Genomic DNA, 27,998 nt, shown 5'->3' with positions numbered 1-27,998 from the left:
AGACAAGATCTATTGCAATTTTGCAGCACAAATACATCACTTCCATTTCATTATCCACGGCTATACACTGAATTTAGTTAGAACTAATTACGACATTCATAGACATTATCTGCTTCATATTTAAACAAACAAAAGAAGAGAAGAAATAATAGAAAAAAAAATATTTAACTTGATCGCACACCCTCAATTGCTGCTACTAAATCATCAAGTTTTGCTCCAGTGACTTCTTTAACGATCTTATTGTTCTTCAGAATCTTGAATGTCGGAACCACCTTTATGCCTAGTTCCTTGGCTAGTGGCTGCCAAAAATTATCACATTGATCAATTCTAGAGTGTATTGTTTCATTAGAAGGAGAGGTAGTTTAAAGAATACATACCCTGTTGTCCTGGTTACAGTCCAGCTTCAGAAAGACCACATCGTTATATTTCTTCGATAGCTCTTGAAACTTTGGAGCGATCACTTTACAAGGACCACACCTGCAGGTGGATTGAAATCAGAAATCACAAAGCGGAAAACCAAGACATAGGGAGAAGACACTGTTGAAAAACTGTTTCCCAGAGGAACAAACGTACTAACCAATTATTACTGATGATAGATAAAAGTGAGGTCCAGAAAACATCTAGCTCAAAATCCAAAGAAGCATTCAATCAAGTAATGATATATCAGACACTCTTCAAATCCTACACTTGAAAGCAGAAAAAACATGTCTTCCAAAACAATTGACTATTCATTAGTCCATTTTATTTTCCGTTTTCTTTAAGATGAATACACAAATATCATTTCATGAAGATCAATAGTGAAATCCGTTGGTGTTTCTCTCCGTTGTATTCCCTTTTTCACTCTGTAATATGTTGGGACATGGGAGGCGAAGCATGGGAGGCTTTCATTTGCAAGGTGTAGAGCTATGGATGAGAGCAATTTTGGTTCTCAATCATATACTACCAACTACCCACCTAGGTAGAATCTACCCCATCTTCAAAACAGTTTGGCAACAGCAGAAACTTATAGAACTATCAACTGACAGTTAACATTCTTTCTGCAACATCCAAATAAGATTTTACTACATTCACCCCACCCCGTAAGGTCAAGACAAAGCAGAGAGTCAAATAAAAATTGCTTAAGCCAAGAAACCAGCAGTCATATAGGTTCTCAACTATCTATCAATGATTGATCTCAATAATCACTTCAATTTAGGAGAAAGCAATTGATGAGAGGCTAATCCAAGCTAAGCATTAAATTTTGAAGATAACTTTCTGCTCCAAGTTGTCCAAATAAAAGAGTTCATCTCCCTTTGCTGATTGAGGCTTGGCCTTTGACTCCATTTGCCTCTATTTTTCATGTCAATGCGTACAAGTTTAGTTTAGTGGCAATTCATTTTCATCAAACCATATTTAAACTAATCAGCTTAATTCATTCTCCTACTCTACAACCTCCCAAATTATGTTAGTAAAGCAAACTTCTCGCCAATAGTGGAGTGATATGAGAACCACACCATTTAAGTTCAAATAATTTCCTCTTGGATATCTAATTAGTTTTCCAGTGGAATGACATGAAAACTAGATAGTATCTGGTTGTTGACTCGGAAACCTCCTTCCTCCTAATAAGATAAGGATTTTGCCAATCATCTAGCACACGTCAATCACAAATGAATCAGAGTCAGCTATATGAATCCTCTTAATCCATTCTGTTCCAGTCTATGGATTCATAATCTAGTATATTCTTCTCAGGAAAACAAATAGAACTCCGTTGCAGAATTCATCTTAGTTTCTTTTCCTCTTTATTATATAGAAGTAGTGTGCGGCTCAGTTTACTCGGACCTCAAATATTCTACCGAGTATTTGCATCCTTTCACCAATATTTTTCGTCTCCACTATACTTCGAACATTGTTCAACCAAGGTAGTTCATTTCGACCTTCATTGAACCAGTAAGTCACACACTTATATGTTAATTATCATAATTATGATTATAACTATCAAATTACGCCAATCCTCCTATCTTTTATCAGGATTACACTAATATTTAGCTAAAAAAAGACTTGGAGAAAGGGATAAAACAAAATTAGCAGTGATTCTTACTAGTAATAATCATAATTAAGCACTAAATTCATCATCAAATCTAATAGGAAATAGGAAGTATATGTAATTTTACCACTGTGTATACATGTCAACTACGACAGTTTTTTCACCGGCGGCTTCAACAATCGGCCAAAAGGTATCCTTACAAACTTCCGTCACCTGTCCCACCGTCACAGTCGTAGTAGTAACAGTAGCATCTGAGCTACTACACTTCACCTTCGAGCTCAATCCTCTGTTCCTCAAAACCCTAGACGAGAAGCCATAATCTCCTGCAACGCATACCACTGACTGTTTGTTGAACCTCCACGGAGAAGATGCCGACTGCGCCGGCGCCATTGATGACTTCAATAGTACCTGATTTACTTGAACTTGTAACGCCATTTTTGCTATTATCAGTCTATACGTATAGCTCTGTATGTGTAGGTAGAGAGAGTGGAGGCAGTGTGTGTGTGAGAGAGATAAAATGGCGGAGGATTTGAAGGGAGAAGAAGAGAGTTTGAGAGGTGAAATGACGAAATTGTTCATTGAGATATTCTTTTTTAAGTTTGTTTAGGATTCCATTAGGGGTGTTTTGGTCATTTTAAGGGTATATGATCTTGTGGTAGAGATTGCATTTGATGGATGAGTCCAAAATGATGGAAGGCAACGTGGAATCATTGGTCCATATAAATTGATTTTTTTCTATTTTTTGGAAAATCTTGTGGCAAGAAAGATATAAATTAAATATTCCGGTCGTTTTAATTTGTTTGTCTGATTTTGATTTGATACAAAGTTTTAAAAAGTAAATAACATTTTTTGAATGACATAACAGATAAATCTTATAATGTGTTCTTTAATTTGGTTTCAACTTATATTGATGTCCTTAAACTTGCATAACGTTGAACAAATAGATATATATGTCTTTCCGTCCTATATAGTGTCTTATGTGTATTGTATTTATGTAGGAGTGTGTGTTTACTTGTTCAATTTTATACAAGTTTAATTGTCTAGTTATGTATATTCAAAGTTAAAAAAAATAAATATCAGTTGAAGTCAAATTAAATGACGTATTTATGTATTATAACAATATAAATAGACAAAAAAAGGGTCTTACCACACTTTTGTATGTCAAAATAAAGTATAGCGAACTTTAGTATTTTTAAGAGGTGAGCTTACATATAAAAAGATATGCAATTGAAGATTCATGTAATTTGATAGATTAACTCCAATTTGATTGAGATTGAAGAATCATCATTAAAGACATCAATATATTTTATTTTCACTCTCTATACATTGTGGTGGTTTTGATTTTTCAACGAATATGATTTAGATAATAAAATTTTTATAATACTTCAAAATTAGCATTTTTGGCGTTAAAAATTAGTACCAAGAACATCGACATTTCTTGTCGATCTTCTGCTCAATCAATTGGATAACATCATCTTCATTTAGGTTACAATTCAATATCTTCAACCCTCAAATTGTATAAGCACAACTTAAAGCTTATTGTTTTTTCATTCTAATAGATTTCGCTTTGCTGGCACAACTTCCTCTTTACTTATAAAGGAGGGGCAAGTCAAGTAGGTAAACAATAATTCAAATAATCTTGATTGTTTTCTGTGTATTGTGACGGTAAGGTGATAAAGTAGTGATATTTTCAAGTTCTTGAAAGTAGAAAGAATTGTTTGTTACGATATTAAAGGATGGGAAGGAATGTATACAATGATTGAAAAAAAATATGAACCATTTTACAAAGTTTAAAGACGAATCTAGACCATTTTGTATAGTTAAGTCTAAATTTGAACATTTTTCCTTGTAAGAAAGGTCCACATGTTGGAAAACATATGACGCTAGCCAATAAGAACAAATGTAGTCTAGTGTTATGACAACAAGAATAAAACTATCACACTAAATTATTTCACAAAGTTTAGTAGCAATTCTGAACCTTTGTAAAACAACATGTTCTTATAAGAAAAATGTTCAAAGATGTTCTCAAACTTCATGAAACAATTCAAATTTGTCCTTCGCTTAAAGATAAGCTAATATACTTGTCTTTATAAGATTGTCTTTAATGTATTTTTATTCACAAATGACAAAAAAAAAATTCAAATTTGAAACTCTTTAAAAGAAAAATAATAAAAATTATTCTAGATCCATGAAAATAAGTCTTAGTTATTATAAACTATAAGAAAATTGATCCATATTTACCCTTAATGTTTAATGAAGAGCTCTTTTTTATAAAAAATAAATAAAAAACTGGGAATTAAGCTCTTTATTAAAATAGAATCAATTCTAGGTACAACAGACCAGGCCCAAAACAATTAAGTAACAATTATTTAATGATGAGCTATTATTCCAACCACATACTATTTTAGTAACAATTGTTTGTTTTAAAAAAATAGATATATGACGAAATACATAAATATTGTCTTTAACTTAACCTCATTTTACATTTACGTCATTCAGTTTTGGGTGTGCATAAGTAGATACTTAAAATTGTATAAAGTTGAACAAATAGACACATGAGTCCTACGTGACAATACAAGTAGGATACCACATAGGACACAAATTTCCCTGTAGGATGCCACATAAGATGCATGTGTCTACTTGTTCAACTTTATAAAAGCTTAATTGTCTACTTATACACACCCAGAATTGGAGGACATAACTATGAAATGAGATCAAGTTAAAGCACATATATATGTATTATGTCTTTATATTCATTAACAAATATGGTTATAATTAACACTTACAATTTTGAGCTAATGAGATTTTTATTTTACACCTTAGTATAAAACAAGTTTCATAATAGGCATAATACATAAACGTGTTGNCAAGAGAGAGGTGAAATAACAATAGTTTGCTATGAGGTACAATTAAATCAAACTATATTTATGGCATTTAATTTGAATTAATAGTTTGCTATTATATACAATTTTCCCTAAAATAAAATCAGTTCTAGGTACAACAGACCAGGCCCAAAAGTGACCTGGCCCAAAACAATTAAGTAACAATTATTAAATGATGAGCTATTATTCCAACCACATACTATTTTAGTAACAATTGTTTGTTTTAAAAAAATAGATATATGACGAAATACATAAATATTGTCTTTAACTTAACCTCATTTTACATTTACGTCATTCAGTTTTGGGTGTGCATAAGTAGATACTTAAAATTGTATAAAGTTGAGCAAATAGACACATGAGTCATACGTGACATAATACAAATAGGATACCACATAGGACACAAATTTCCCTGTAGGATGCCACATAAGATGTGTATGTCTACTACTCTACTTGTTCAACTTTATAAAAGCTTAAGTGTCTACTTATACACAGCCAGAGTTGGAGGACATAAATATGAAATGAGATCAAGTTAAAGCACATATCTATGTATTATGTCTTTATATTCATTAACAAATATAGTTATAATTAACACTTACAATTTTGAGCTAATGAGATTTTATTTTACACCTTAGTATAAAACAAGTTTCATAATAGGCATAATACATAAACATGCTGATTATGCCTTCCAATTTTGGGTCTACACAAGTAACACATGTGTCCTACTTGGTGTCGTATGTATCGATTCATGTACTACATAACATCTTATGTGGCGTCATATTATGTCATGTAAAATGCGTGTGTCTACTTGATTAATTGTATACAGTTTAAATGCCTATTTGTGCAAATTCAATGTTTATGATCATGAATGTCAGTTGAAGTTGAGTTAAATAACATATTTATTATGATATAATATATAAACACGTCATTTAACTAGGCCTCAACTGACATCTACGCCCTCAAACTTTGAATGTGCATTAGTAAACACTTAAACTTGTATAAAGTTGAATAAATAGACATATCTATCCTACATGACGTCCTACATGAAAATTCGTGTCCTGTGTGATATCTTATGTGTATTTTACCATATAAAATATGTGTGTCTATTTATTAAAAAACATAAATACTAATTAAAGCTAAGTTAAAAGGGTAACACGTATTTATTTATGTATTATATCTTCATAATATGAGTGGGTACTCAGGATAAGCACGTAGACAGCGATACACTTGAATTTTACCCAAAACCCTTCGAGGGTTTTCGAGTTGTTCAAATAGAGCACCGAAGAAACTCAAATCTCTGATAGAGATCATAGTAAAGTGTTCTCTCTGCCCTAACCCACCCCCCCTCTCGCGAACCCCATAATCTCCGAAGAGCAGAAATCTCAACATTTCCATTCTAGGTCACCATTCAAATTAGCAAGATGCATGCTCCAGTTCTTGTTATGCGTAAGTTTTTGTTTTTGATTTTTCCCCCTTTTTTGGGTTTTTTTGTTCGTTTCTCCACTTTTCCGTGTATTTTCTGGATACCTTTTTGCTTGTTTTGCGTGAAAATGTGTCGAGTGGAGTAGAACGGATCTGGAGGATTCATGTAGTGTGACAGGAACTAGTTTGGGATTGAGGTTTTAACTAATTGATGGAGGGGAATTGAGAGATAAGAGTTTATATTTAGCCGAATCTTAACTTGTTGGGGTTTGAACTAATTGATTGATTTGTTGATTGTCTCATTTTTTAAATGCTCGATCTGTTTGTGCAAGATTGAGTTTTTAGACACGGGTTGAGTAAGATGGGTTAAAGGGTGCTTGAGGATGTAGTAATTACTATGGTTTTGAGCTTTTCTGTTAGGGCTCGTTTGGTAGGGTGTACAAGAACAATGGTGAATAGAGTGTATAGCTAATGCTTGTATTAGTTATGTTAAGTTATTGCATATGCAGATTTAGTTAGGGGTAGTTTGGTAGGGTGTACAAGAACAATGTTGAATAGAGTGTATTAGTTATGCTAAGTTATTTCATATGCTCAGCTTGGTTTGGTGTATTAAAATTAAGATGTGTTGCATGATTTCTAAAATAAATACCAAACAAGGTATAAATAATAAACAAAGCTAATGCATGTACTATTCTATCTGATGCATCCTACCAAACGACCCCGTAGTGTTTTAGTTTCTAGGACCCATTTTATTAGTTGTTTTCTTACAATGGTTGTATTGAGCAGAGGATTCTATGAAACGTGAGCAAGGTGGCAAGGTACAGCGGGCTAATATCCAAGCGGCAAAGGTACTTATTTGTTCATTTTTCCACTGTCCATTCTTATAATAATAAGTAAACACATTAATAATTTGTATTTTTTTTTATATGTTTACTGATATACTTGTTTTTTACTAGCTGTTAAAATGGCATGTTTGATGTGAACTTCTATGTTTATTCGTCGGACATCTAAATGAAGGAAGATATTGTTGATCCTTTTGAAATTGCTACATTTCTGTGCCCACTAGTTTGAGTTCCTGCTATGCATTTATGGATCATTCACTTGCTTATACAACCATGCTAAATTGGACTTGACTTAACTGATTGCTTTGTTGATATTCTTCTTTCATTTATTTGTTGTGGCTTTTGTCAGTAAAACTGCATAATGTGGTTATACACAGGTTGCACTAAAATGCATGTTGACTGATGTTCCTGAAAATGATTATTGAGTTGAATATGTGCTTATATTGGGTCCTATTCTCATTATGTTGTCTAAGCAATCCTGCAAGCATTGCTATTGATAATTTTCCTTAGGCAGTATCAACATTATGCAAGAATGAACGCGATCCTTATAAAACACCAAGAACGATTGAGAATTTGTAGAAATCTTAGCCGTATTTTGGATGCTCTAGAATTTTGAGGAGGCAAGTCTATTTGCTAGTTCAAGTGTCTTCAAGGCATTTCTTTGATTTGTTGCTCTCAACCTAAAACAACAAACTGCATGGAAAATTAAGTTAGAAAAAGAATACATTGGACAAGTAAGGGATTTGAATCCCTCTTATTGGGGTTCAAATCTTATCGGAGGCAAAAAACTAGGTGGCTTTTTCCCATTTGCCCAAGGGCAGAGTCACCCAATACTTGTGCGGGTGGGAAGTAGGTAGGGAATATTCGAGGTGAGGGCAAGCTTGTCTGGATACCACCCTCATAACCAAATAAAGTGGGAACGAGGAATCATATATTTCTCTGTATTTTCTCAGAATTTATAATTGTTTGTCACAGCTCATGTTAGTACGTATGTTAGTTCTCTTATGTTTTGTTTTGTTGCCAGGCTGTTGCTGACATTATCCGCACCACTTTGGGACCACGATCCATGTTAAAAATGCTCCTTGATGCTGCTGGAGGTATACTATTTTGTACACATGTTGAAACATGTCATGAGCGTATCCTCTTTCTTGGTAGTTTTGGTGAAAGTCATGAATGTTAATGAATAATTTCAGGAATTGTAGTAACCAATGATGGAAATGCAATTCTCCGTGAGCTAGATCTTGCTCACCCTGCAGCCAAGGTATATGCTTTCTCTCTCTCTGCTGACCCCTAGACATATATGTTTGTGTGTGTTCCCTTGTTTGGTTCATGGATTTTTGTTTTGGTTGTGTTAATGTTTGATTACATGCCATACTCTAATGAATATGTTTGTGGTCACATTGTTGTGTGCTTGCTTTCTTGTTTAAGCTTTCATATTGGTTATATCTTTCTGCTGCTGCAGTCAATGATTGAACTAAGCCGCACCCAAGATGAAGAGGTAGGAGATGGAACAACATCAGTAATTGTCCTTGGTATGTCTCTATTTAATTTTTTTTTCATTTAGGTGGATGGTTTTATCAGTTAAATTGTTGTTGTCATGCAACTCATTAACTCACTCACCTCTTTATCTTAGGTATCTAACTGTTAATTGTGTAATCAATTGATACATATTGTCTAGCTGTCAATTGTTTGAGGGGTGTTCAGTAATCTTAAGTTTCAGTTTGCCTAAATTCTCTAGAAGAGCAGCCACTAGATTCCATGAAATGAACAGGCAAACACTTTAATAGACCTCCGTCTGTAAGTATTTGGGATTTAATTTCAGTTTCACTATATCGAATTCCTTCCCCAAATTTGAATTTATTTGAAAAGGCATTCTACTTGAATCAAAACTCAAACTGAGGATACAAATAAGAACATCAATGAGATATGTGTATTGATATCAACTTTGGATTTTTGGTGTAAATTTTTGGATATAAAGGATGCTGATAGGATGATAGATTTCCTTACTTCCTTATATTTGCAGTAAAGGAACTAAGCCTTTTTTATGTAACTGCACGTCTCTATGTACCAGCATGCTTTTAGCGAAGTAATATTTTTGCTTATTTGATTTAACAAAAAAAGGAGAGCATATGTCTACTAACTTTTATTTTTGGCTTAAGAGTAGCATATCAAATAATGTAGAACAATATTTGGACATTTTAGAGATGCTTACAAGGAAATTGTAATAGGCTGCTTTGGAGCTTTCTTTCATGCACTCTTGTGTACCATCTTGGTACTTTTTAATAAAACCTTCACCTTATAAAACGAACGAGTCATGAAGACTTGGACATTGTTTCATATGTAGTCAAAGCAATATATTTTAGCTCTACCCATGTACCTTTTTGGTCAATTTCTTGTGATGTTTCCAACCTACCTAATCCTAATCTGCATGTCTATGGTCACTTTTAAAGCAGTAGACTAGTAGAGGAATAGCGTTTGAGCTTGATTACGATGCGTGTGCGCGTGAGGGAGGGAGGAAGATGAAATAGGAGGCATGGAGGTCGAAATGGACTAGAATTGGGAGGAGGACCAAAAAAGAGGAAGTCAGGCACAGTGGAAGACAACCAAAAACCAAGCCTATGTTTGATTGATGTGGACCGAGGGAGTTAGAGAGGAAGGTTATGGGCTAGAAATCTAGCCTCAACACTTGCAAATAAAAACAAGAGGGGGGGAGGGAGGGAGAGTTAGAGAGGAAGCACGAGAAGAGGGGCAGAGGCTCTTGTCTTTGTTTTTAAAGTTAAGCTGAACCACATTTGTTTCAACGCCTCTAAAGTGAGACAAGGGGTCAATTGTTTTTAAGTTAATAAAAAATGAGTTAAATTCTGGCACAATACTATGATGAGAAGTGTATAAAAGATCTCTAAGCTGGCTGCTTACTTCTTCAATATTAATTATGTTATCAATATTTTTGAAGCTGGTGAGATGCTCCATGTTGCGGAAGCTTTTATTGACAAGAAGTATCATCCTACAGTAATATGTAGAGGTAACAGACGAGCCTTAAAATTTTATATCCTTCAGCCCAAGTTCTCTGGAATTAATATATGTACTTCTGTGACCAGCTTACGCTAAAGCTCTTGAGGATGCTGTTGCCGTGCTTGACAAAATTGCAATGACAGTTGATGTTGAAGATCGTAAGTTTCCTCTGCTTCTTACATTTCTCTGTCTTTTCTTAACTCCACTGTGAGTACTTCTATATTTTAGTAGTTCCATGCCCGGAGGTATTAGATAAATACAAAACACCTAGATTTTTTGGATGTCTTCTCTAGAAATTTTGGAATTGCTTTTGGATTACAGGTAAAATAAGCTAAAACAGAAAAAAGAATACTAGTTGAGTTTGCTATTTGTTTTTAGTGCGGAAGAGAACTTAATATTGTGTGGTTGCTGGAATTGCTGGGTCTTGATATGGGGTCGTAAGCAGAGAAACAACATTATTTTTTAAATAAATTCTTGAAATAGCTTTTTGTTATGAACATCGAATTGAGTATATGGAAGTTACACATTTAACTAATAAAAGAGCACTGTAGAATGATCTCATCTCCGGATAAGCTTTACTTTTGTATTGGATGAGCAAATTTCTGTGAGCTTAAAGATCAGCCTTTTGTGCTTTTCGTTTAACTTAATCCTTCTTTCTTGGATTTTGATTTTCTTATCGCTCCCTGCTCTTTTTCAAGTTTTAACTTTTTTCGTGCTTATTTTTTACAGGAATAGATTTTATGCTATTATTGTAGCTCGTATATAAGTTTTCTGAATGATTTTAACATGCATTATTACTCAAAATAATTGCTAACTGTGGCAGGTGAAACAATGTTGGGTCTGGTGAAGAGTTGCATCGGCACAAAATTTACTAGTCAATTTGGGGATTTAATTGCAGTAAGTAAAAATTATTTCTAATACCCCCCACCCCTACCCTCCAAGTGGCATGAAGAAATAAATTGAAAAACTTACATCTGGAGGTATTTGGGGCGAAATGTTTACTTGTTCTACATTTGTTTCCATATTATCTTTTGATGGAAGTCCAAAAAATTAAAATTGTTTAATTTAGTATTGTTTCTTAATTTTGTATAGATTGCCTCTTCTTGAAGGTATGTACTATGTATAACCTACAAGTGGGAATAGCAGAAAGCAATCAAAGCATAACATATATTCGTGCCTAGATATCTTTCCCATGCGTTCTATTACCCCACATCAAATGGTTTGAACATCAAGAAGGAAGTACTCTTTTTTCTCAAAAAGGGTAAATAATTAATTGTTTGAAGATCAAGAAGAAACACATGCATACAGACTAGTTAACTACTAATGTTTCTTATTACTTTTCTTGTAGTCATATAGATACTTGGTTCTTGTATTTCTTTCCAAAGTGTGTTATTTATAATGACTTTAGAAGTTACTTCCCACAACATGATTGAGATTCTCGGGATTTGTGTATATATATTTTATGGAGTGATGGGAATGGAACCTCTGATCTCTTGGTTCCAGCACCTCGACTTTGGTTTGGTAACCACGAGATCAGGTCTTCACTGGGCAACTGATTGATTGATATATGGATTTCAAATTGAAGAAGTCTTCCTTCAAGAAGTCCTTTACTGCAATAGGATTGAACAGGTCATGTATTTAGTGTACATTGTCTGACTTTATCATCTCAGGATTTAGCAATTGATGCCACAAGAATGGTTGGTGTGGAACTTGGCCAAGGGTTACGCGAGGTGGATATCAAGAAGTACATCAAGGTTGAGAAGGTGCCTGGTGGGCAGTTGGAAGACTCTGTAGTGCTTAAAGGAGTAATGATGAACAAAGATGTAGTTGCCCCTGGCAAAATGAAGAGAAAGATTGTAAACCCTCGCATCATTCTGCTTGATTGTCCTCTAGAGTACAAGAAAGGTGAGAACCAAACCAATGCAGAGATCCTTAGAGAGGAGGATTGGACTGTCCTCTTGAAAATGGAAGAAGAGTACATTGAGAACATGTGCGCACAGATACTTAAATTCAAGCCGGACGTGGTTATTACTGAAAAAGGACTTAGTGATCTGGCATGCCATTATCTGTGCAAGGCTGGTGTCAGTGCAATCAGAAGGCTAAGGAAGACAGACAATAACAGAATTGCTAAGGCATGTGGGGCAGTTATTGTTAATAGACCTGATGAGTTGCAAGAATCTGATGTTGGTACTGGTGCTGGTCTGTTTGAGGTGAAAAAAATTGGGGATGAGTTCTTTACTTTTATTGTCGATTGCAAGGATCCGAAAGCATGTACTATACTTTTAAGGGGTGCGAGCAAAGATCTACTGAATGAAGTAGAAAGAAATCTACAGGTATTTCCTCAATTCCACAAGTTTAGCAGATGATAATCGATATCTATAAATCGCACTATTTTGAGCTGCTCCTTGTTCTTTTTCAGGATGCCATGTCTGTCGCTAGAAACATCATCAAGTGTCCTAAACTAGTTCCCGGTGGTGGTGCGACAGAGTTAACTGTATCTGCCATGTTAAAGCAGAAAAGTTCATCCGTTGAAGGCATAGAAAAGGTAAGTTGTGTTCGTCAAGTTATTGCTATTCTTTTGCAGATTGAAATCAAGTCATGAATATATATATGATCTTCTGAGACTCTTCGTGGAATTGAAAAAAAGCCAACGGATGCTAATACTCTTCATATGCAGTGGCCGTATGAAGCTGCTGCAATTGCTTTTGAAGCTATACCACGAACTTTGGCTCAGAACTGCGGTGTGAATGTGATTCGTACTATGACCGCTCTTCAAGGAAAGGTAGAAACTTTATTGTTTGAGGTGGATATGCAATCTTCCTTTATTTGTGTTCATCTAATTCTTTTCATTTATCTATAGCATGCAAATGGCGAGAATGCATGGATAGGCATTGACGGAAACACTGGTGAGATTACCGACATGAAAGAGCGGAAGGTATGATATTAAGTTCTTCCTCCATGACCCCATCAGAACTAGATAGGGGAGGACTGTTGTTACACACTTGTATGCGTAAGAGTCGGTAAAATTAGATTTTATTAGGTGAATGAAGAATGAATGTATGGTTGATTTGATATATTTTATTGGACAGTGATGGCAAATAGGAGATAGACTTGAAGAGAGACAATGCTTCACTTGTTTTCATCTTTTAATATCTTTTGAGTAAACAAAATTTAGGAATTTGTATTGATCGAACAATCTTTAAATATGTCCAGATATGGGATTCCTATGCTGTAAAAGCACAGGCCTTTAAAACTGCCATTGAAGCTGCTTGCCTACTTCTGAGAATTGATGACATTGTGAGTGGAATAAAGAAGAAGCAAGCCCCTGGAACAGGACCATCGAAACCAAAAATAGACGAAGAAGGTGATGCAGACAATGACCAGCTAATTCCGGAATGAACATGATACTATGCTGCAGTGGAATGCTTCTGCAATTCAAACTGCATTTGATAACCACTTGGAAGTTTTCGTCTATATGACTTCAGTATAGGACTGATTGCTGAAATTTTTGTGCTCGACATGTAACTTCTGCTGTTTTTGACTGCTGGCAGTTGTTGGTTGTCAATATGTTTGCGTTGTATTTGATATAGATTCTGTTTCAGTTTTTGGTTTTAAATTAATTTTGATATTGCGAGTACGATGGCTGTGTCATGGTTAGTAAATCACAATGTAAGGGGTATCAGTATTGGCTATCAGGCATGTTTTTTAAAGGATCCACCAAATTTAAGGCCATACCAAGTCTGAAATCAAATTCAGGAAAATCATGTACTCATACGAGTAAAGTCATGGTGAACACAATCAGTACTGTCTATTAGAAGGTATATGAAGCACTCACCATATTAGAATAAATCAGCATGAAGACCAACACAAAAATAAGGTAAGATTAAACGTTAGTCACGGAGAATACTTGCAAACAATTTCTAAAACATGCCAATAATTCATTATTAAGTGCAAAACGTCAAAATAAACCTTAATATTCACTAAATGTTTATTTGTGGCAACGTTAACTGCCATTAATACTGATAAAAAGTCACCACTAAAGAAATAATATTTGTAGGAGTCACAAACGCCGCTAAAGGTATACGTATACTATAGCCGCCGCTAAAAGAACACTATATGCGGCGACAACAGCTAAAAGTACACTGTGGCGTCTTCTTAAAATAAAAGTCTTCAACGCTGCCAAAACTTGCAATAAAAGTCACAGTGGAGTCTTCAACAGTTGCCAAAACTTAAAAACAAGTCGCCGCTAAAGAAAACTATTTGTGGCGACAGTAATCGCCGCTAAAGCGGTAACAAGTTGCCGTAAAAGGAAAACAATTTGGCGAGCCGCTAAAAGTACATTATTTGTGGTGACAATTATCGGCACTAAAGCTAAATAAGTTGCCGCTAAGGGTTTAATATTGTAGCGACAATTATTGCCACTAATGCTAAATAAGTCGCCGCTAAAAGCATACTATTTGATGCGACATATATCGCCACTAAAAGCCTACTATTTGCAGCGACATATTTCGCTACTAATACTATATTAGTTGCCGCTAAAAGATAACTATTGTGGCGACATATATCGCCACTAAAACTATATTGGTCGCCGCAAAAAGATAACTATTTGTGGCGACATATATCGCTACTAATACTATATTAGTTGCCGCAAAAAGATAACTATTTGTGGCGACATATATCGCCACTAGAACTATATTGGTCGCCGCAAAAAGATAACTATTTGTGGCGACATATATCGCCACTAATACTATATTAGTTGCCGCTAAAAGATAACTATTTGTGGCGACATTCATCGCCATGAAAGCTAAATAAGTTGCCGCTAAAAGTTTAATATTTGTGGCGACATATATCGCTACTAAAACTACATTGGTCGCCGCTAAAAGCCTATTATTTGTAGCGTTATCGCCACTAAAGCTAAATATGTCGCCGCGAAAAGCATACTATTTGTGGCTAAAGCTAAATTTGTCGTGCTGCCAAAAATATACTATTTGTGGCGACATTGACGCCACTAAAGCTAAATATGTTGCCGTTAAAAGTACACTTTTTGTGACGACATTATTGCCGCCAAAAGTGTACTATTTGGCAACTCAATGCATATTATTTGTCGCCGCCTCTTAAATCTAGTAGTTGTGGTAGCCTTAACATCGCTAAAACTAGTATAATTTCCCATCGTTCAAACTTAATAAAAGTTGCCGCAATATGAACTATTTGGCAACTCAATGTATATTATTTGTCGCCGCGGTTGCCGCCCCTAAAATACCCTAGTTTTGTCGCTTAACCGTCGCTAAAACTAATATAATTCGCCATCTTTCTATTTGGCAACTCAATGCATATTATTTGTCGCCGCGGTTGCCGCCCCTATAATACACTAGTTGTGGTAGCCTTTACCGTCGCTAAAACTAATATAATTCACCACTAAATAATTCTATTTGTGGCGACTTTAGCCACCACTATTACTATTAAAAATCGCCTCTATAGATATGCTATTTGTGGCGCCTATAACTGCCACCAATACTCTTAAAAGTCGCTGCCAAAGGTGTTTTATTTGGTCAACTATAACCGCTGCAATACTTATAAAGAGTATGGTGACTTCAACTGCCGGTAATACATATAAAAATCGCCGCAAATAGTAATTTGAGACACTTGGCCAAGCTACCTCTTCGTGAAGTGATGTTGATATCAATATACTTTCAAGTGTTAGATATGGACCTGTGGAGAAATCAGCAAGTACATATAATGTTTGATGGTAAAACCACAACAGGTTTCTGGTCGTTTTTATCAGACCAGTTCAAGACTCACAATCTCTCGGACAAAGTTGATAGCAACAGAAACAAATGCACTAAATCTGGGACCCAAAATATACATATGAACATATTTATCGTGGTCGGAACTTGGGTCTAACTGTGATCGCCCCGGGCCTTGTCTCCTCATAACGATATCTACAGAACATGAGATTCACATTTCACTTAGTTTATTGATTGGGGAAGAAAAGAACATTTGCCACCTGTTAGACTCGGCAAAAGCACACAAAAGTTCCTGGAAGAGAAATATACCCGTTCTCCACGAGAAAGCTTCTTATAGCCATTGGAAGCGCAGCTTGTCCCCGGCTATGAATACCTTTACCTGTGAAATTGCGTACAACACTTCACACTAGTCAGACAACCTTATGCTTGTAAGTCAGTTAAGGCACTAGTAACAAAATAGGCTCCAATTGAATAAAATTCAAAAATAACCGACAATCCATGAGAAGTTTTGACACCAGGAAGTATGACCACCATTACATGTTCTATTGAAGGCAAGGACTACAAACTCATTTAGATACATGATGCTATGATTCGGTAACATGTATGAGATTGAGCTCCATGATCACCACATATCAAGCATAACAATTCAACTAGGCTACTCAATCTTCCTAGTAAAAGCAACTAAAAGCACAATATTTTTAGAAAACACACATTCTCATAACACTTCCACACTTCCAGAAGATAGTAACAGAATGCCTAGAGCTAAACAAATAGAGTGAATGATGAAGAGCCAGTCATAAAGTAATAACAGGTCCAAGCACACTCCAACCTATAACTACAACCACAATGAAGAACATGTTGCTGGTGAATACATCTAGACTTGTAAGATGTATCATATCCTTGAGCAACACTTTTCAAGAGGAAAATACCTGTTATGACCTCTAAGAAAGCTGGCCGCTGCTTATTCAATAGGGACCCTTTGCTCTCATTCTCCACATCAATAGAGACAGCAGCTCCTAAGCTGCGCTTCAAGTTCACTTGATTCATATGGCCAACAAGATTCTGTGCCACCTGAGATTCAATCTTTTGCAAATGTTCTTGTAAGGCTTGAACTGCCTCTTTTGCATGAAGACCATGCAAGTCCAGTGTCCATTGATCATTCTTACCGTTGCGGGTAGTCAAAATTTCTTTTGCGGCCTGGGCATTTAGCCTATTAGCAGCAACCCACTCTTCTTGGGCTTTTAGAGAAAAATGTTGGGCAGATAAGTGGTCACCTCTGAGATAGGCCTCACTGGCAGCCTTAGAATGTCGGGCTGCTGACCTGTTTATAGAATGAGAGAGGATTTTAGAATTGATTTAATAATAACTTGGATAAGAGCTTAACACGTTCAAAACCATGAAACTTCTAACACTTACGGCTGCAATGATAATAACAAAGAATGAAGATGGTTTGTTTCATCATAATATGTTGCATAACTTAGTTTGTTGAAAAAGCGATATCTGCTTTTGAAGTTGTTTGGCCTCTATAATTCTCCCAATGTTTCATACTAAAATATGCCAAATATAATTAATTATCTTTATTTAAGAACCAAACCTGGCAGAGCTTTGAGAAGACATCTTCTGTTCATAGGATCTTAGAGAGTATCACTTCAAATACAGAAAAATCAATAACAAAAGAAACGTTCACCAACTACCACTGTCTTCCATTTATGTAAAATAAAAGATACCAAATACCCTTTCATGAAAAACACAATCTACCAGTCTTAACTGCCCTGATTTACCCTGGTAGAATTTTAAATATATTACCCACCAGGTATCTGCACCAATAGATGAAAGAAATCTTAGATATTCAAATAGTGGGCTATGTAGACTGTGTGTTGTCATTGTGATTTAGCTGCAAATTGTCTGCATCCCATCTTTCCACTTGATTCTCTATTTACTGAAAAAGGTGTTACTACTGACCATCGGTAATTGAAAGGAGGGGAGATGGAAAAGTTGTTGGAGTTCTTTTTCCTCTCACGAATGTAGTCTTATTTCTTATTTATTCCCTCAAATTGGTGTATTGTTCAAATTTTCAATAAAAGAATCATAGTTTTCTGAGAAAGAACAAGAAGAATCAGAGTTTTAATAATTTGGTGAAATCATAATAGTTTTGGTTTCTCAATCAAGTTACTGGCCTGAACAAAACCCAGCCAATGCTTGACCCTCGCTGGTATAAGTTGTCCTTATCGTCAGTATAAACTATCCTTGCAATCTTAAATGAAATTAAAAAAAGACAGGGAAGCAAGGAAAAGGTAAATCAATCATGTTTTCACTCAAAAGGTAAACGTGTATAGACAAGTGCAAGTAAATCTACCTCGTCATTTTCACCGCATCCTTCCGATGGATCGAGTAAATATCATCCTCTTCCCATTCAGGCTCGACCGGTACAAAGCTCATACTCCCCACTGCTCCATCAAAATGAAGTTTGTTCTTGTGAGGAACACAGTTATTTATTAGTTCTTGACTGTTGCTCTGAAGACACTTAGCAAGTGCATGCCTCAATTCATCCAGATCCACGTTGTTTGTCAATGACACACCTGTATTAGCAGCAAACTTACTAATATTCATGAGAGAATCCTTACTACTAGACTTCACCCCTTTAGTATCGGTGTCTACGTCTTTACGCTTTTGTATGCAGGGAGTATCTGCTTCTTCTGGAGTTGTTCTGTTGTCATGTGCAACATATGTATGATCAGGAGATACCATTGTTTCTAACAATGTCAAGGCCTTATTGAAATCATTTACACCAGCCATGACATCTGCGATCAAGGTGTCATCAGCCCATGGCTGGAGCTCTTTCAGCTTTTGACACACCTCAAGAAAACCTCTTTCTCGGATAAAACCATCACTCCGGTTGAAACAAGAATCGCCAACTTGACTATGATTTGCATCAGACTCTTTATTAGCCATTAAAGATGGAAAACTTACAGACGGTAGCAGCAAGGATGAAAAGGGCTTCTCTAGAGTTGCTCCACTGTTCTTTGCGATGCTTTGAGATGGACCCCTTAAGGAAGTGGAGGGAACGGATAAGTGGGGGAAGGTTTCTCTCTCAGGCTCTGGCTCAAGATTTTGTTGCTTCAGTCTCTCATTAAGGTCAAATGCTGCCCAACCAGAAGTCTTAGCCCTCCTCCTAGACATCTTCTTATGTAGAGGACTTGTCACACTCGTAGAAGCAGCCATCTTAAGTTGACATGGAAAGCACTTAAATCATTTTAAGTGCCACACCACCACCTCTTCTTGGCTATAATTTAATAAGTGTCTCCTTAATTCAAGTTTAAGTTTTGGCTCCGGATTTTGAAAAAAATGATAGGTTGAAGGCGTTTAAACTGCACAAAAATTCCAACATCAAATTTCAAATGAAAGATAATACAAGCAATAAGGCTGGTTGAAAAATAATGTTTAACTATGAAGGTTCATTCTAGACTACAACTATCATAAGCTCTCCACTTAAGATCAGTCTACAATTTTTTTCCTTTTTAATATCTATGGTGTCGCGGCTAGCTTATGCCCACATGATTAATTCAATAAACAGCCTGTCCAACCGACAAGCATAGGTTTTTGACGTGATCATGCTCACTGAGGTTAGATCAGGTGAACTCAAGCTAGGATTCAAACTTGAAATCTCTAGGTCGTTAGTCCCCACCTCAACCACTAGGACTTCCCCTTGTGACCTTTTGATCAGTTACCGCGATGCAAATCAATCCAATTAAAACTTTGTATTGTATATCTAAGTTCTACAATCATACTTGAAGAACAGAAAATTCAGTTTAAAGCGGTACGGTATTTACCTCTCCACTTGTACATATAAGTAAAAAACATTTTTTACAAAGCGTATCTCCTACAATAATCACCTTAGTAAAAACATGAACTTTCTACATTTTCAAACTCTTTGCAGCATTCAGAAGCAGAAAATCCAACCTTAAGCTAAAAATTTAGGAAAACTATAATTAACATATATTCGTTCAAAATCTTGACGCCGTACAATAATCACCTTCAGTAAATTTAATTTTCTAACCAACTCAAAACCTTTGCATCACTCAGAAGCTGTAAAATCCAACCTTTAGCTACAAATTTAGGAAAACTACAATTAACATATATTCCTGTTCGAAATCTTCATGTCCTACTACAGTCACCTTCAGTAAAATTAATTTTTTTTAACAACTCAAAACGTTTGCGTCACTCAGAAGCTGTAAAATCCAACCATCTCTACCTTTCTACTCTTTTTTATTTTTTTGAGAAGTAGTAAAAATCCAACCTTAAGCTCATTTTTAGGAGAACTACAAACAACTTTGTATTCCTGTTCAAAACTTTCATGTCCTGCAATAACCACCTACAGTAAGATTTCTAATCTCTAAGGACTTCAATTCCTTAGCAATCATTCAGAAACAGTAAACATCCAACCTTTTTTTTAGCAGTAAAAATCCAAACTTTAGCTAAACTTAAGGAAAATATCAATTACTCCCTTCATTCACTTTTACTTGTCCACTTTTAAGACCTTGCAAGTTTCTTAAGAAACAATGATTGATATGAGTACTTTACCATAATGCCCATTTTAATTGATGTTTAGTATTAAGGTTTTGAAAAATAATTTGGGGAATAAATGATTAACGCTAAGGGTAAAACATGAAAAAAAATTGTCTTTTCTCAATATGTTAAAAGCTATGTTGCTCGGACTCTTCAAACATGTCACTGGGTGCATGTCAGATCCCATTTTTACAGGATCCAACACGGGTGCGGCTGCATTTTTGGAAAGTCCAAGCAATATAGGTTTAAAAGTGCCAAATAAAAGTGAAAAACATTTTTTGGAATAGTAGACAAGTAAAAGTAATCGGAGAGCGTAATATATGTTCCTAATCAAAGCCTTAATGTCCAATAGTTATCAGCTTCACTAAACTTATAATTTCCTACAGCTTAACCTAACGGTGTGGCTTAGTGGTCAATGGAGTGAATTGAGCACGACAAGGTCGCAGATTCGATTCCAGAAACTAAACACAAGGTGATTGCTTTCTATTTGTTCTAGGTTACTTATGGTACATGTTGTCGATGGGGTATCCGTAGTCTAGGTGTGCACAGGCTGGACCAAACAACACAGTTATAAAATAAAGGAATTCCTACAACATACAAAACCTTAACACCATTCAGAAACAGCTAAACTCCAATTTTTCCTTTTTTGTTTATAAAGCAGTAAAAATCCAACCTTCAGCTAATAGTTTAAGAAAAACAGTTCTTAGTAAACATATGTAAGCAGGAATCAAGGGTAAAATCGTCAATATACCTTCTGGAGTTCTCTTCGAATACAATAAATTGAAAGATAAATCAGGAAAAACTGAACCGGAGGTATCGTATCCACGGGGTGAAAGGAGTATATGAAGGATTAGAGAGTTGAGATGAAAACTGAAGAATCGGATATTGGTTGTTGACGGAGGCGGAGACGGCGGACGGCGATGCTGATAGGGATCTGCTTCTGCAATCCATAAACAGTTGATGAATTTTCCGATTGAATCTCCGGCGATCGTCGAGAAGAAAAGAGAAATTGGAAAAAAGGAAGAAAATAGAGAGGAGAAGAAGAAGAAGAAGAATTATTCAACTAATTAAATTGAAACCAAATGAAGAAAAAAAAAAACAGAAAAATCTCAATAACTCAACCTCCACAATTTTTGTAATTATTTTTCTAGTTTATGAATATTTATTTTATGTGGCTTGGGGAAAAAAGGTTCCCACAAGGGTATAGTTACTTTGTTTGTGACAACTTGAAAAGTCAATTTTGGCATGCTACATTAATTAATTAAGTTTTTCTTTAATCACAAATGCATTTTGTTATTGAACAAGAACTAGTTATGATATTCAATGAAAGGTTTTAGATTCAAATTTTAAGAAAATTAAGAATTGAAGCGAGTAGAGTCATATGTAATGGATCTTGCATGAATAACATTTTTACTAATGAAAATTGGATTGAGCCCGAAAATTACTACGAGCTATTTGAAAAGGATATTCTTAAGTTTGATAATAGTAATTCAAAGTATGTGCTACTTCACGAACAATCAGCATGATGAAATTGATCTATATGTAAATAATACATTTTTTTTTTGTAGTACCTATTGGATGATCACCATAGCTTTTCTAGAGATAGCTTGTTCATGTAGTTTTTGTTAGATAGAGTAACATTTTCTTTCATCGAGTAAATCATTTAAATTAGTTCTCCATGCAAAATCAAAATAACATTTATATCGTGAAAGAAACACTCTCTCAAATACTATTATACTTATCAGAATATAAAAAAATAATATTAATCTCTCATGAGGTGAGAAACATTCACTCGTGTGCAACCAGTATTAATAGTGAAAAATCTAAGGAGTGAACTTAATAAATAATGTATATAAGAATTATTATTTCGGATCCTAACATGACTTTATTATTTTCGATATATAGAATATCTACTTTTATACTCTTTGCATCTTCTTGATGTCGGTAATGAAACAACTTATTTCATCAAAAAAAAAAAGATAAAGTGAGTATCATCTAATAGAAGTATCCAATGAGTTTATTTATTACGATCAAATTATACACATTAACATATATTTTTTCTTATTCAAAGTAAATCCCAACAACAACATATGTAGTATAATCCTAGAGAGTAAGACATAAAAAATATAACATACGCGAAATTTATTCTCACCTAAAAGATAGATAGATTATTTTTGATAGACGCTCCGCTAAAAAAATCAAATCATACCAAAAACAACAACTTATAGCAAAAATAACATAATTTAAAGTAAATCTCAAAACATAAATACTTTTTTGGGCTTTTTTTTATTTTATTTCATAAAACACTCTTAAACCCTTCAATTGGCCTAAAGAAAAACCCCCCAAAAAATCTTTTTCATATGAAGTTGCTTCTTTTACTTCAACTTTTACACATTTGGATTCTCCAATACGATCTTCTTCTCAGGTAATTGAAGACCCTTTTCTGTTTATTAATTATTTTTTTTGTTTTTGCTATTTTTTTTGCTTCGTTTTAGGCAATAGGGGTGTTGAAAGCTACATTCGTCCATGGAGTGAGGGTGGGGTGGGGGGATTCTTGTTTCATTGTTTGTGGGTTTCTGAAAAATGTAGTCTTTTTGATGCTCATTGAATTGTATATGGATTTCTGGGGTTTGGTGATACTTGTTGAAATAAATCATGGTTTCTTTAATGTACCATTTTTGTTGTATATTTGGTTTCCATCTGTTTGTTTGTTTGTTTATGTTTGGGACAGTTGAAGGCAATGAAATGTGAATGCAAATTGGGATTGCTTTGGAGATGAAACAACATTATTATGAAAATGAGGGACTGTCTGTTTTTTTCCTTTTTTCTGCGAAAAATAACTATGAACATTGATTGTTGATAATTTGTGTGGTGTGTTTTAGTTATCTTTGAATGTCGTCTTTCTGGATATATTATCTGATGCATGAGACCATGTGCAATGTTGTTTTCAGTGTGACTTCTTAGTTGGAGGAAGCCTTTTAACGTTCTTCAGAGCTTCGTGGGGTGGGTTCTATCTTTACCGTCATTTGATTCTTGATTTAGCTATGTCAAAGGGAAGAATAACTAAAATTATAGAGACGTGTACTTAAATGCTAATATCTTTTAGAAATGCTCTGTTATTTTTCTGTTGTATGTGCTAATTCTTCCATTAAAGATATAATTTTGATACTCCCTACTCTAAGTTTTGGTTTAACAAGGCTCTACTTTAGTTAGTGTATCACATTCTCTTCGGTAAATGAATTCAGTTAGCTTTAGGTCTTGGTTAAGCTCTCGCTCTGTGCTATATTTGAGTTCATAAAAAGATATGTTAGGGATCCACAGAGAGCTCACTTTCATTTCAAAGGTGGTTTTGCAAGGAAAATAAGTACCTCATGGTGCTTCTATTTTGCTGTCAAATGTTGGAAGAGACTGAAGCTATATTTTTTTGAAGTAATCAAATTTTATCAACTAAAAGGGCAAATAGCATCTGTATACAAGGTGTATAGCTAAAAACTAGGAGTATACAAATATAGTTTTCTACAAATAGAACTATTTTGTCAAGTGCAACCAACTTAAGGGCATGTATACTTTTTTATAAGTTCGTGGCTTTTATGTAGAAGATTTTCTTGGATTTTGATTGTATATTTGGATAAGATTAAAAATGACCACATTCGCCAAAAGGTGCAGGTAGCACACATTGAGAATAAGTGAGAGCTGCCAACTCGACATGGCTTGGTCACGTTCTGCATCGACCTACATATGCACTAGTCCATAGGTGTGGAACTATGATGAGTAAAAGTGCTAAAAGGGGATGGGGTTGATCTAAAATCACATGGAAAGAAATTGTCCACAAAGACCAACAATTTCTTCGAATCAGTGCTGACTTAGCTAAAATTAGGGCACAATGGAAGATAAAGATTCGTATAGGTGATATCTTTTAGGTGGGAATAGGTTTAGTCTTGTTAGTACATTCATTTTGAACCTGTTGCCTTTCTAGGAGCATTTTGACCTAATCAATTTATATGTACACAACATATTTTTCACATTTATTTTTGTTTGGTATGAATTATGATGATGACATGAGTTAAGATTAAACAGAGAAACATGGTCAGTGAGGTATCATGTAGCCGACCCCAACTTGCTCGGGATTGAGGCATAGTTATTATTGTTGATTGCATATTTAGTCTTAATTCATTATTGATGGTTGTTTCACACACATTTGGTTTTCCGATATAGTGTTCTTAACTTCATATTTGTTGCGCAAGGACATGACAGCTTAAAATGTTGATTTGATGATTATTCGTGATCAATTGACCAAATTCACATCATGTAGGACATTCTCTTAATACTTTTTAAAATCCATTTGGAGATATATACACCAAAGCATGGATGATGTCGACATAGAATTGGATGAACTGGAATTAGTTGCTGCTGCTGCTGGTTACCACTATTATAATTGTATAGCTAGGCAGCCTTCTCGTGGTTCAACTCCTAAAGGGTCTGGGTTTTTGAGCGAACTGCTCAGTGCCGACAATGATGTGTGTCGGGAAATGTTAAGGATGGATAAACATGTTTTTCACAAGCTATGTAACATCCTTCGAGAAAGAGCCATGCTACGTGACACAGCTGGTGTTATGATAGAGGAGCAATTGGCAATCTTTTTGAACATTGTTGGCCACAATGAACGCAACAGGGTAATACAAGAGCGTTATCAGCACTCTGGTGAAACAATAAGCAGGCATTTTAATAATGTATTGAGGGCACTTAAGTCGTTATCACGTGAGTTCCTTCAACTTCCTCCAGTCAGCACTCCTCTCCAGATCCTTGAAAGTAATAGATTCTACCCATATTTTGAGGTTAGCCTCTGATCCCCTTATTACTTATTTCATTTCATTGTAGATTGGACTTATTAACCTGACTATTTTATTACAGGATTGCATTGGTGTGATTGATGGCATGCGTATCCCTGCTCATGTGCCAGCCAAGGATCAATCTCGTTTTCGTAATAGGAAGGGTAATTTGACCCAAAATGTATTGGCAGCGTGCACTTTGGATCTCCAATTTATATTTGTCTACCCTGGCTGGGAAGGCTCAGCTACAGATTCACGGGTACTGAGAGCAGTTCTAGATGATCCTGATCAAAACTTCCCTCCAATTCCTGAAGGTTGTTCATAATTTTTAAACATAATAGTTTTGTCTTTACCTTAGTTCATTTTTCTTTTCTACACATGCTCAAACAACTCATTGATATTTATCAACAAATTGTCTGTTGCAGGGAAATATTATCTCGTTGATACAGGTTATGTTAATATGAATGGATTTATTGCTCCATTTCCAGGAATTCGTTATCATCTTCCTGAATATCGGGGTGCTAATCTATTACCTAGAAATGCGAACGAGTTATTTAACCACCGGCATGCATCACTTAGAAATGCCATTCAGAAATCTTTTGATGTGCTGAAAACAAGATTTCCAATCCTCAAACTTGCTCCTCAATATGCTTTTCATACACAGAGGGACATTGTTATAGCTGCATGTGTTATTCACAATCACATCCGGCGTGAGGATAAGAGTGACTGGTTATTTAAAGACATTGAAGGAAGATATGTAGAAGAGTTGCCTGATTTAGATGACAATCCTGATCCGCACTTGGCTTTTCAGGTACAAGAACAGAGTGCCTCTGCATTGAGAGATTCCGTTACAGCAGCAATGTGGAATGACTTTATCAATAAATGGGATGAGTGGTGATTCATGCTTCTTGGAGAAAAGATGTGAATAGCTTCATGTGTTCATGGGATGAGTGGAGAAAAGTTATACCCCCTATTCACAATATAATTTTCTTTTTTGATTACAGTGGTGTTCGGGCTAGCTTCCGCACACCTAGACTAGTTCCACCGGGTACCTGCTGCTTCTCGCCAGCAGTTACCGGGAACGATCTATTTTAGAACCTTATATGTAAGATGCTAGATTTTGAATAGAGGTTTGGACCTGACTACTTTCCTGGATATACTGTCAAAGAGGAAAGGTAGATTTGGTGTTTGCCATAGTGAGAAGCATTCAGTTTTTGCTTTGTCATAGTAAGTTTGTAATACTAGCAAGATAACACTCATCCTTCAACCTGAGAATCATCTTCTTTTCCTTTTTCTGTGCCCAAATTTTGAGATGCTTTCTTCTGCATTCTATTGTTATCTACTGATAATAGTAACTTAATATCATTGTCAACCTGGATGATAGCAGAAGGTTTTACTTTGAACAGGGTTGATCACATGTATTCTAGATAATTAATAGATAAATACACACGAAAAAGTCAGTACATATAGCCTCACCATGATCCGCGGCATTTTTGGACTTTTAGGAGCCATTTTATAGAATTAGGTGATTTTTTCTATTTTTCGTGTGTGTTAGTTCAAGAATATTTGGTGAAATAGCTTCTAGACGATTTTTTTGAAAAAATTTACTAGACCCTCCTAAGGAGTTGGAGGAGCAATATATATAGTTTCACCATGATTTGCGACATGTTTGGACATTTAGAAGCCATTTTATATGAATTAGGTGATATTTCAATTTTTCGTGTGTGTTAGCCCATGAATTTTTGGTGAAATGTCTTTCGGACAATATTTTTGAAAAAAACTTTATGAGACCCACCGTAAAGAGTTGGTGGAGCAATATGTATAGCCTCACTATAATTTGCAACATTTTTGGACATTTAGGTGTCATTTTATAGGAATTAGGCGATTTTTTTCAATTTTCCGTGTGTGTTAGCCCATGAATATTTAGTAAAATGACTCTCGGTAGATTTTTTTTGAAAAAAGCTTTACAAGACTCTGTTAGGAGTTGGGGGATCAATACATACAACCTCATTATGATCCACGACATTTTTTGGCATATAGCAGACATTTTATAGTAATTTGGCGAATTTTTCAATTTTTTGGTGTATGTTAGTGCATGAATATTTGGTGAAATGGCTTCCTGGCGACTTTTTTTGAAAAACATTACAAGACCTTCCGTAAGGTGTTGGGGCGTATAGTCTCACCCTGATCCACAACATTTTTGGGCATTTAGGAGTCATTTTATAGGAATTAGGCGATTGTTTCAATTATTTATGTGTGTTAACCCATGAATATTTGGTGAAATGACTACCGGGCATTTTTTTAAAAAAACTTTACAAGACCCTCTGTAAGGAATTGGGGGAGCAGTACGTATAGCTTCACTATGATCCGCGACATTTTTGGGCATTTAGGAGTCATTTTATAGGAATTAAACGATTTTTTTCAATTTTTTTGCGTATATTAGCTCATGAATATTTGGTGAAATGAATTCCGGATAATTTTTTTGAAATTTTTTTACCAAACCCTCCGTAAGGAGTTGGGAGAGTAGTATATATAACCTCACCATGATTCGAGGCATTTTTGGGCATTTGGGAGCCTTTTTATAGGAATTCTTCAATTTTTCGTGAGTCCCATGAATATTTGGTGAAATATCTTCTGGGCAATTTTTTTGAAAACTTTTGGGTAGACTAATTTTTGAAAAA

The 27,998-nt window shown here is 35.2% G+C and overlaps 4 protein-coding genes across 4 annotated transcripts; 2 read left to right on the top strand and 2 right to left on the bottom strand.

Moving 5' to 3' along the window:
- Nucleotides 1-18: 18 nt before the first annotated feature.
- On the bottom strand, nucleotides 19-2,536 carry LOC125869033 (thioredoxin F1, chloroplastic-like). The gene is made up of 3 exons (XM_049549590.1): nucleotides 2,151-2,536; nucleotides 378-477; nucleotides 19-299 (listed from the first exon to the last, which is right to left on the bottom strand). The coding sequence occupies exons 1-3, from the start codon at nucleotides 2,456-2,458 to the stop codon at nucleotides 165-167; spliced, it is 543 nt and encodes a 180-aa protein (XP_049405547.1). The 5' UTR covers nucleotides 2,459-2,536; the 3' UTR covers nucleotides 19-164.
- Nucleotides 2,537-6,105: 3,569 nt separating this feature from the next.
- Nucleotides 6,106-13,815, top strand: LOC125867064 (T-complex protein 1 subunit gamma). The gene is made up of 13 exons (XM_049547483.1): nucleotides 6,106-6,348; nucleotides 7,111-7,172; nucleotides 8,191-8,263; nucleotides 8,360-8,427; nucleotides 8,629-8,698; nucleotides 10,120-10,188; nucleotides 10,265-10,336; nucleotides 11,002-11,075; nucleotides 11,849-12,511; nucleotides 12,598-12,723; nucleotides 12,856-12,960; nucleotides 13,039-13,113; nucleotides 13,392-13,815. Exons 1-13 carry the CDS (start codon nucleotides 6,324-6,326, stop codon nucleotides 13,575-13,577), a joined length of 1,668 nt encoding a protein of 555 aa, XP_049403440.1. The 5' UTR covers nucleotides 6,106-6,323; the 3' UTR covers nucleotides 13,578-13,815.
- A 2,110-nt stretch (nucleotides 13,816-15,925) lies between these two features.
- On the bottom strand, nucleotides 15,926-21,619 carry LOC125866937 (uncharacterized). The gene is made up of 5 exons (XM_049547328.1): nucleotides 21,240-21,619; nucleotides 18,279-19,290; nucleotides 16,852-17,243; nucleotides 16,232-16,301; nucleotides 15,926-16,117 (listed from the first exon to the last, which is right to left on the bottom strand). Exons 2-5 carry the CDS (start codon nucleotides 19,142-19,144, stop codon nucleotides 16,054-16,056), a joined length of 1,392 nt encoding a protein of 463 aa, XP_049403285.1. The 5' UTR covers nucleotides 19,145-19,290; nucleotides 21,240-21,619; the 3' UTR covers nucleotides 15,926-16,053.
- A 1,161-nt stretch (nucleotides 21,620-22,780) lies between these two features.
- On the top strand, nucleotides 22,781-26,606 carry LOC125869114 (uncharacterized). Its single transcript, XM_049549668.1, has 4 exons — nucleotides 22,781-22,913; nucleotides 24,801-25,323; nucleotides 25,400-25,631; nucleotides 25,743-26,606. Exons 2-4 carry the CDS (start codon nucleotides 24,853-24,855, stop codon nucleotides 26,213-26,215), a joined length of 1,176 nt encoding a protein of 391 aa, XP_049405625.1. The 5' UTR covers nucleotides 22,781-22,913; nucleotides 24,801-24,852; the 3' UTR covers nucleotides 26,216-26,606.
- Nucleotides 26,607-27,998: the final 1,392 nt, after the last annotated feature.

This window comes from Solanum stenotomum, chromosome 6 (assembly GCF_019186545.1).
Source record: "Solanum stenotomum isolate F172 chromosome 6, ASM1918654v1, whole genome shotgun sequence".
NCBI lineage: Eukaryota > Viridiplantae > Streptophyta > Magnoliopsida > Solanales > Solanaceae > Solanum > Solanum stenotomum.
Note: the sequence above shows the minus strand (reverse complement) of the source record. Positions and strands in the feature narration are given on the sequence as shown.

What these genes read in the sequence shown, in the direction of transcription:
- LOC125869033 (XM_049549590.1), bottom strand. Translation starts at nt 2,458, where the DNA reads ATGGCGTTACAAGTTCAAGTAAATCAGGTACTATTGAAGTCATCAATG. An exon ending in GTTGACATGTATACACAGTG is followed by an intron (nt 478 to 2,150) that starts GTAAAATTACAT and finishes ATCCACCTGCAG; the next exon opens with GTGTGGTCCTTGTAAAGTGA. An exon ending in ACTGTAACCAGGACAACAGG is followed by an intron (nt 300 to 377) that starts GTATGTATTCTT and finishes AATTTTTGGCAG; the next exon opens with CCACTAGCCAAGGAACTAGG.
- LOC125867064 (XM_049547483.1), top strand. Translation starts at nt 6,324, where the DNA reads ATGCATGCTCCAGTTCTTGTTATGC. An exon ending in AATTTGGGGATTTAATTGCA is followed by an intron (nt 11,076 to 11,848) that starts GTAAGTAAAAAT and finishes TTATCATCTCAG; the next exon opens with GATTTAGCAATTGATGCCAC. An exon ending in TGACCGCTCTTCAAGGAAAG is followed by an intron (nt 12,961 to 13,038) that starts GTAGAAACTTTA and finishes ATTTATCTATAG; the next exon opens with CATGCAAATGGCGAGAATGC.
- LOC125866937 (XM_049547328.1), bottom strand. Translation starts at nt 19,144, where the DNA reads ATGGCTGCTTCTACGAGTGTGACAAGTCCTCTACATAAGAAGATGTCT. An exon ending in GATGCGGTGAAAATGACGAG is followed by an intron (nt 17,244 to 18,278) that starts GTAGATTTACTT and finishes TTCTATAAACAG; the next exon opens with GTCAGCAGCCCGACATTCTA. An exon ending in AGCTTTCTCGTGGAGAACGG is followed by an intron (nt 16,118 to 16,231) that starts GTATATTTCTCT and finishes CATGTTCTGTAG; the next exon opens with ATATCGTTATGAGGAGACAA.
- LOC125869114 (XM_049549668.1), top strand. Translation starts at nt 24,853, where the DNA reads ATGGATGATGTCGACATAGAATTGGATGAACTGGAATTAGTTGCTGCT. An exon ending in GATTCTACCCATATTTTGAG is followed by an intron (nt 25,324 to 25,399) that starts GTTAGCCTCTGA and finishes ATTTTATTACAG; the next exon opens with GATTGCATTGGTGTGATTGA. An exon ending in CTTCCCTCCAATTCCTGAAG is followed by an intron (nt 25,632 to 25,742) that starts GTTGTTCATAAT and finishes TGTCTGTTGCAG; the next exon opens with GGAAATATTATCTCGTTGAT.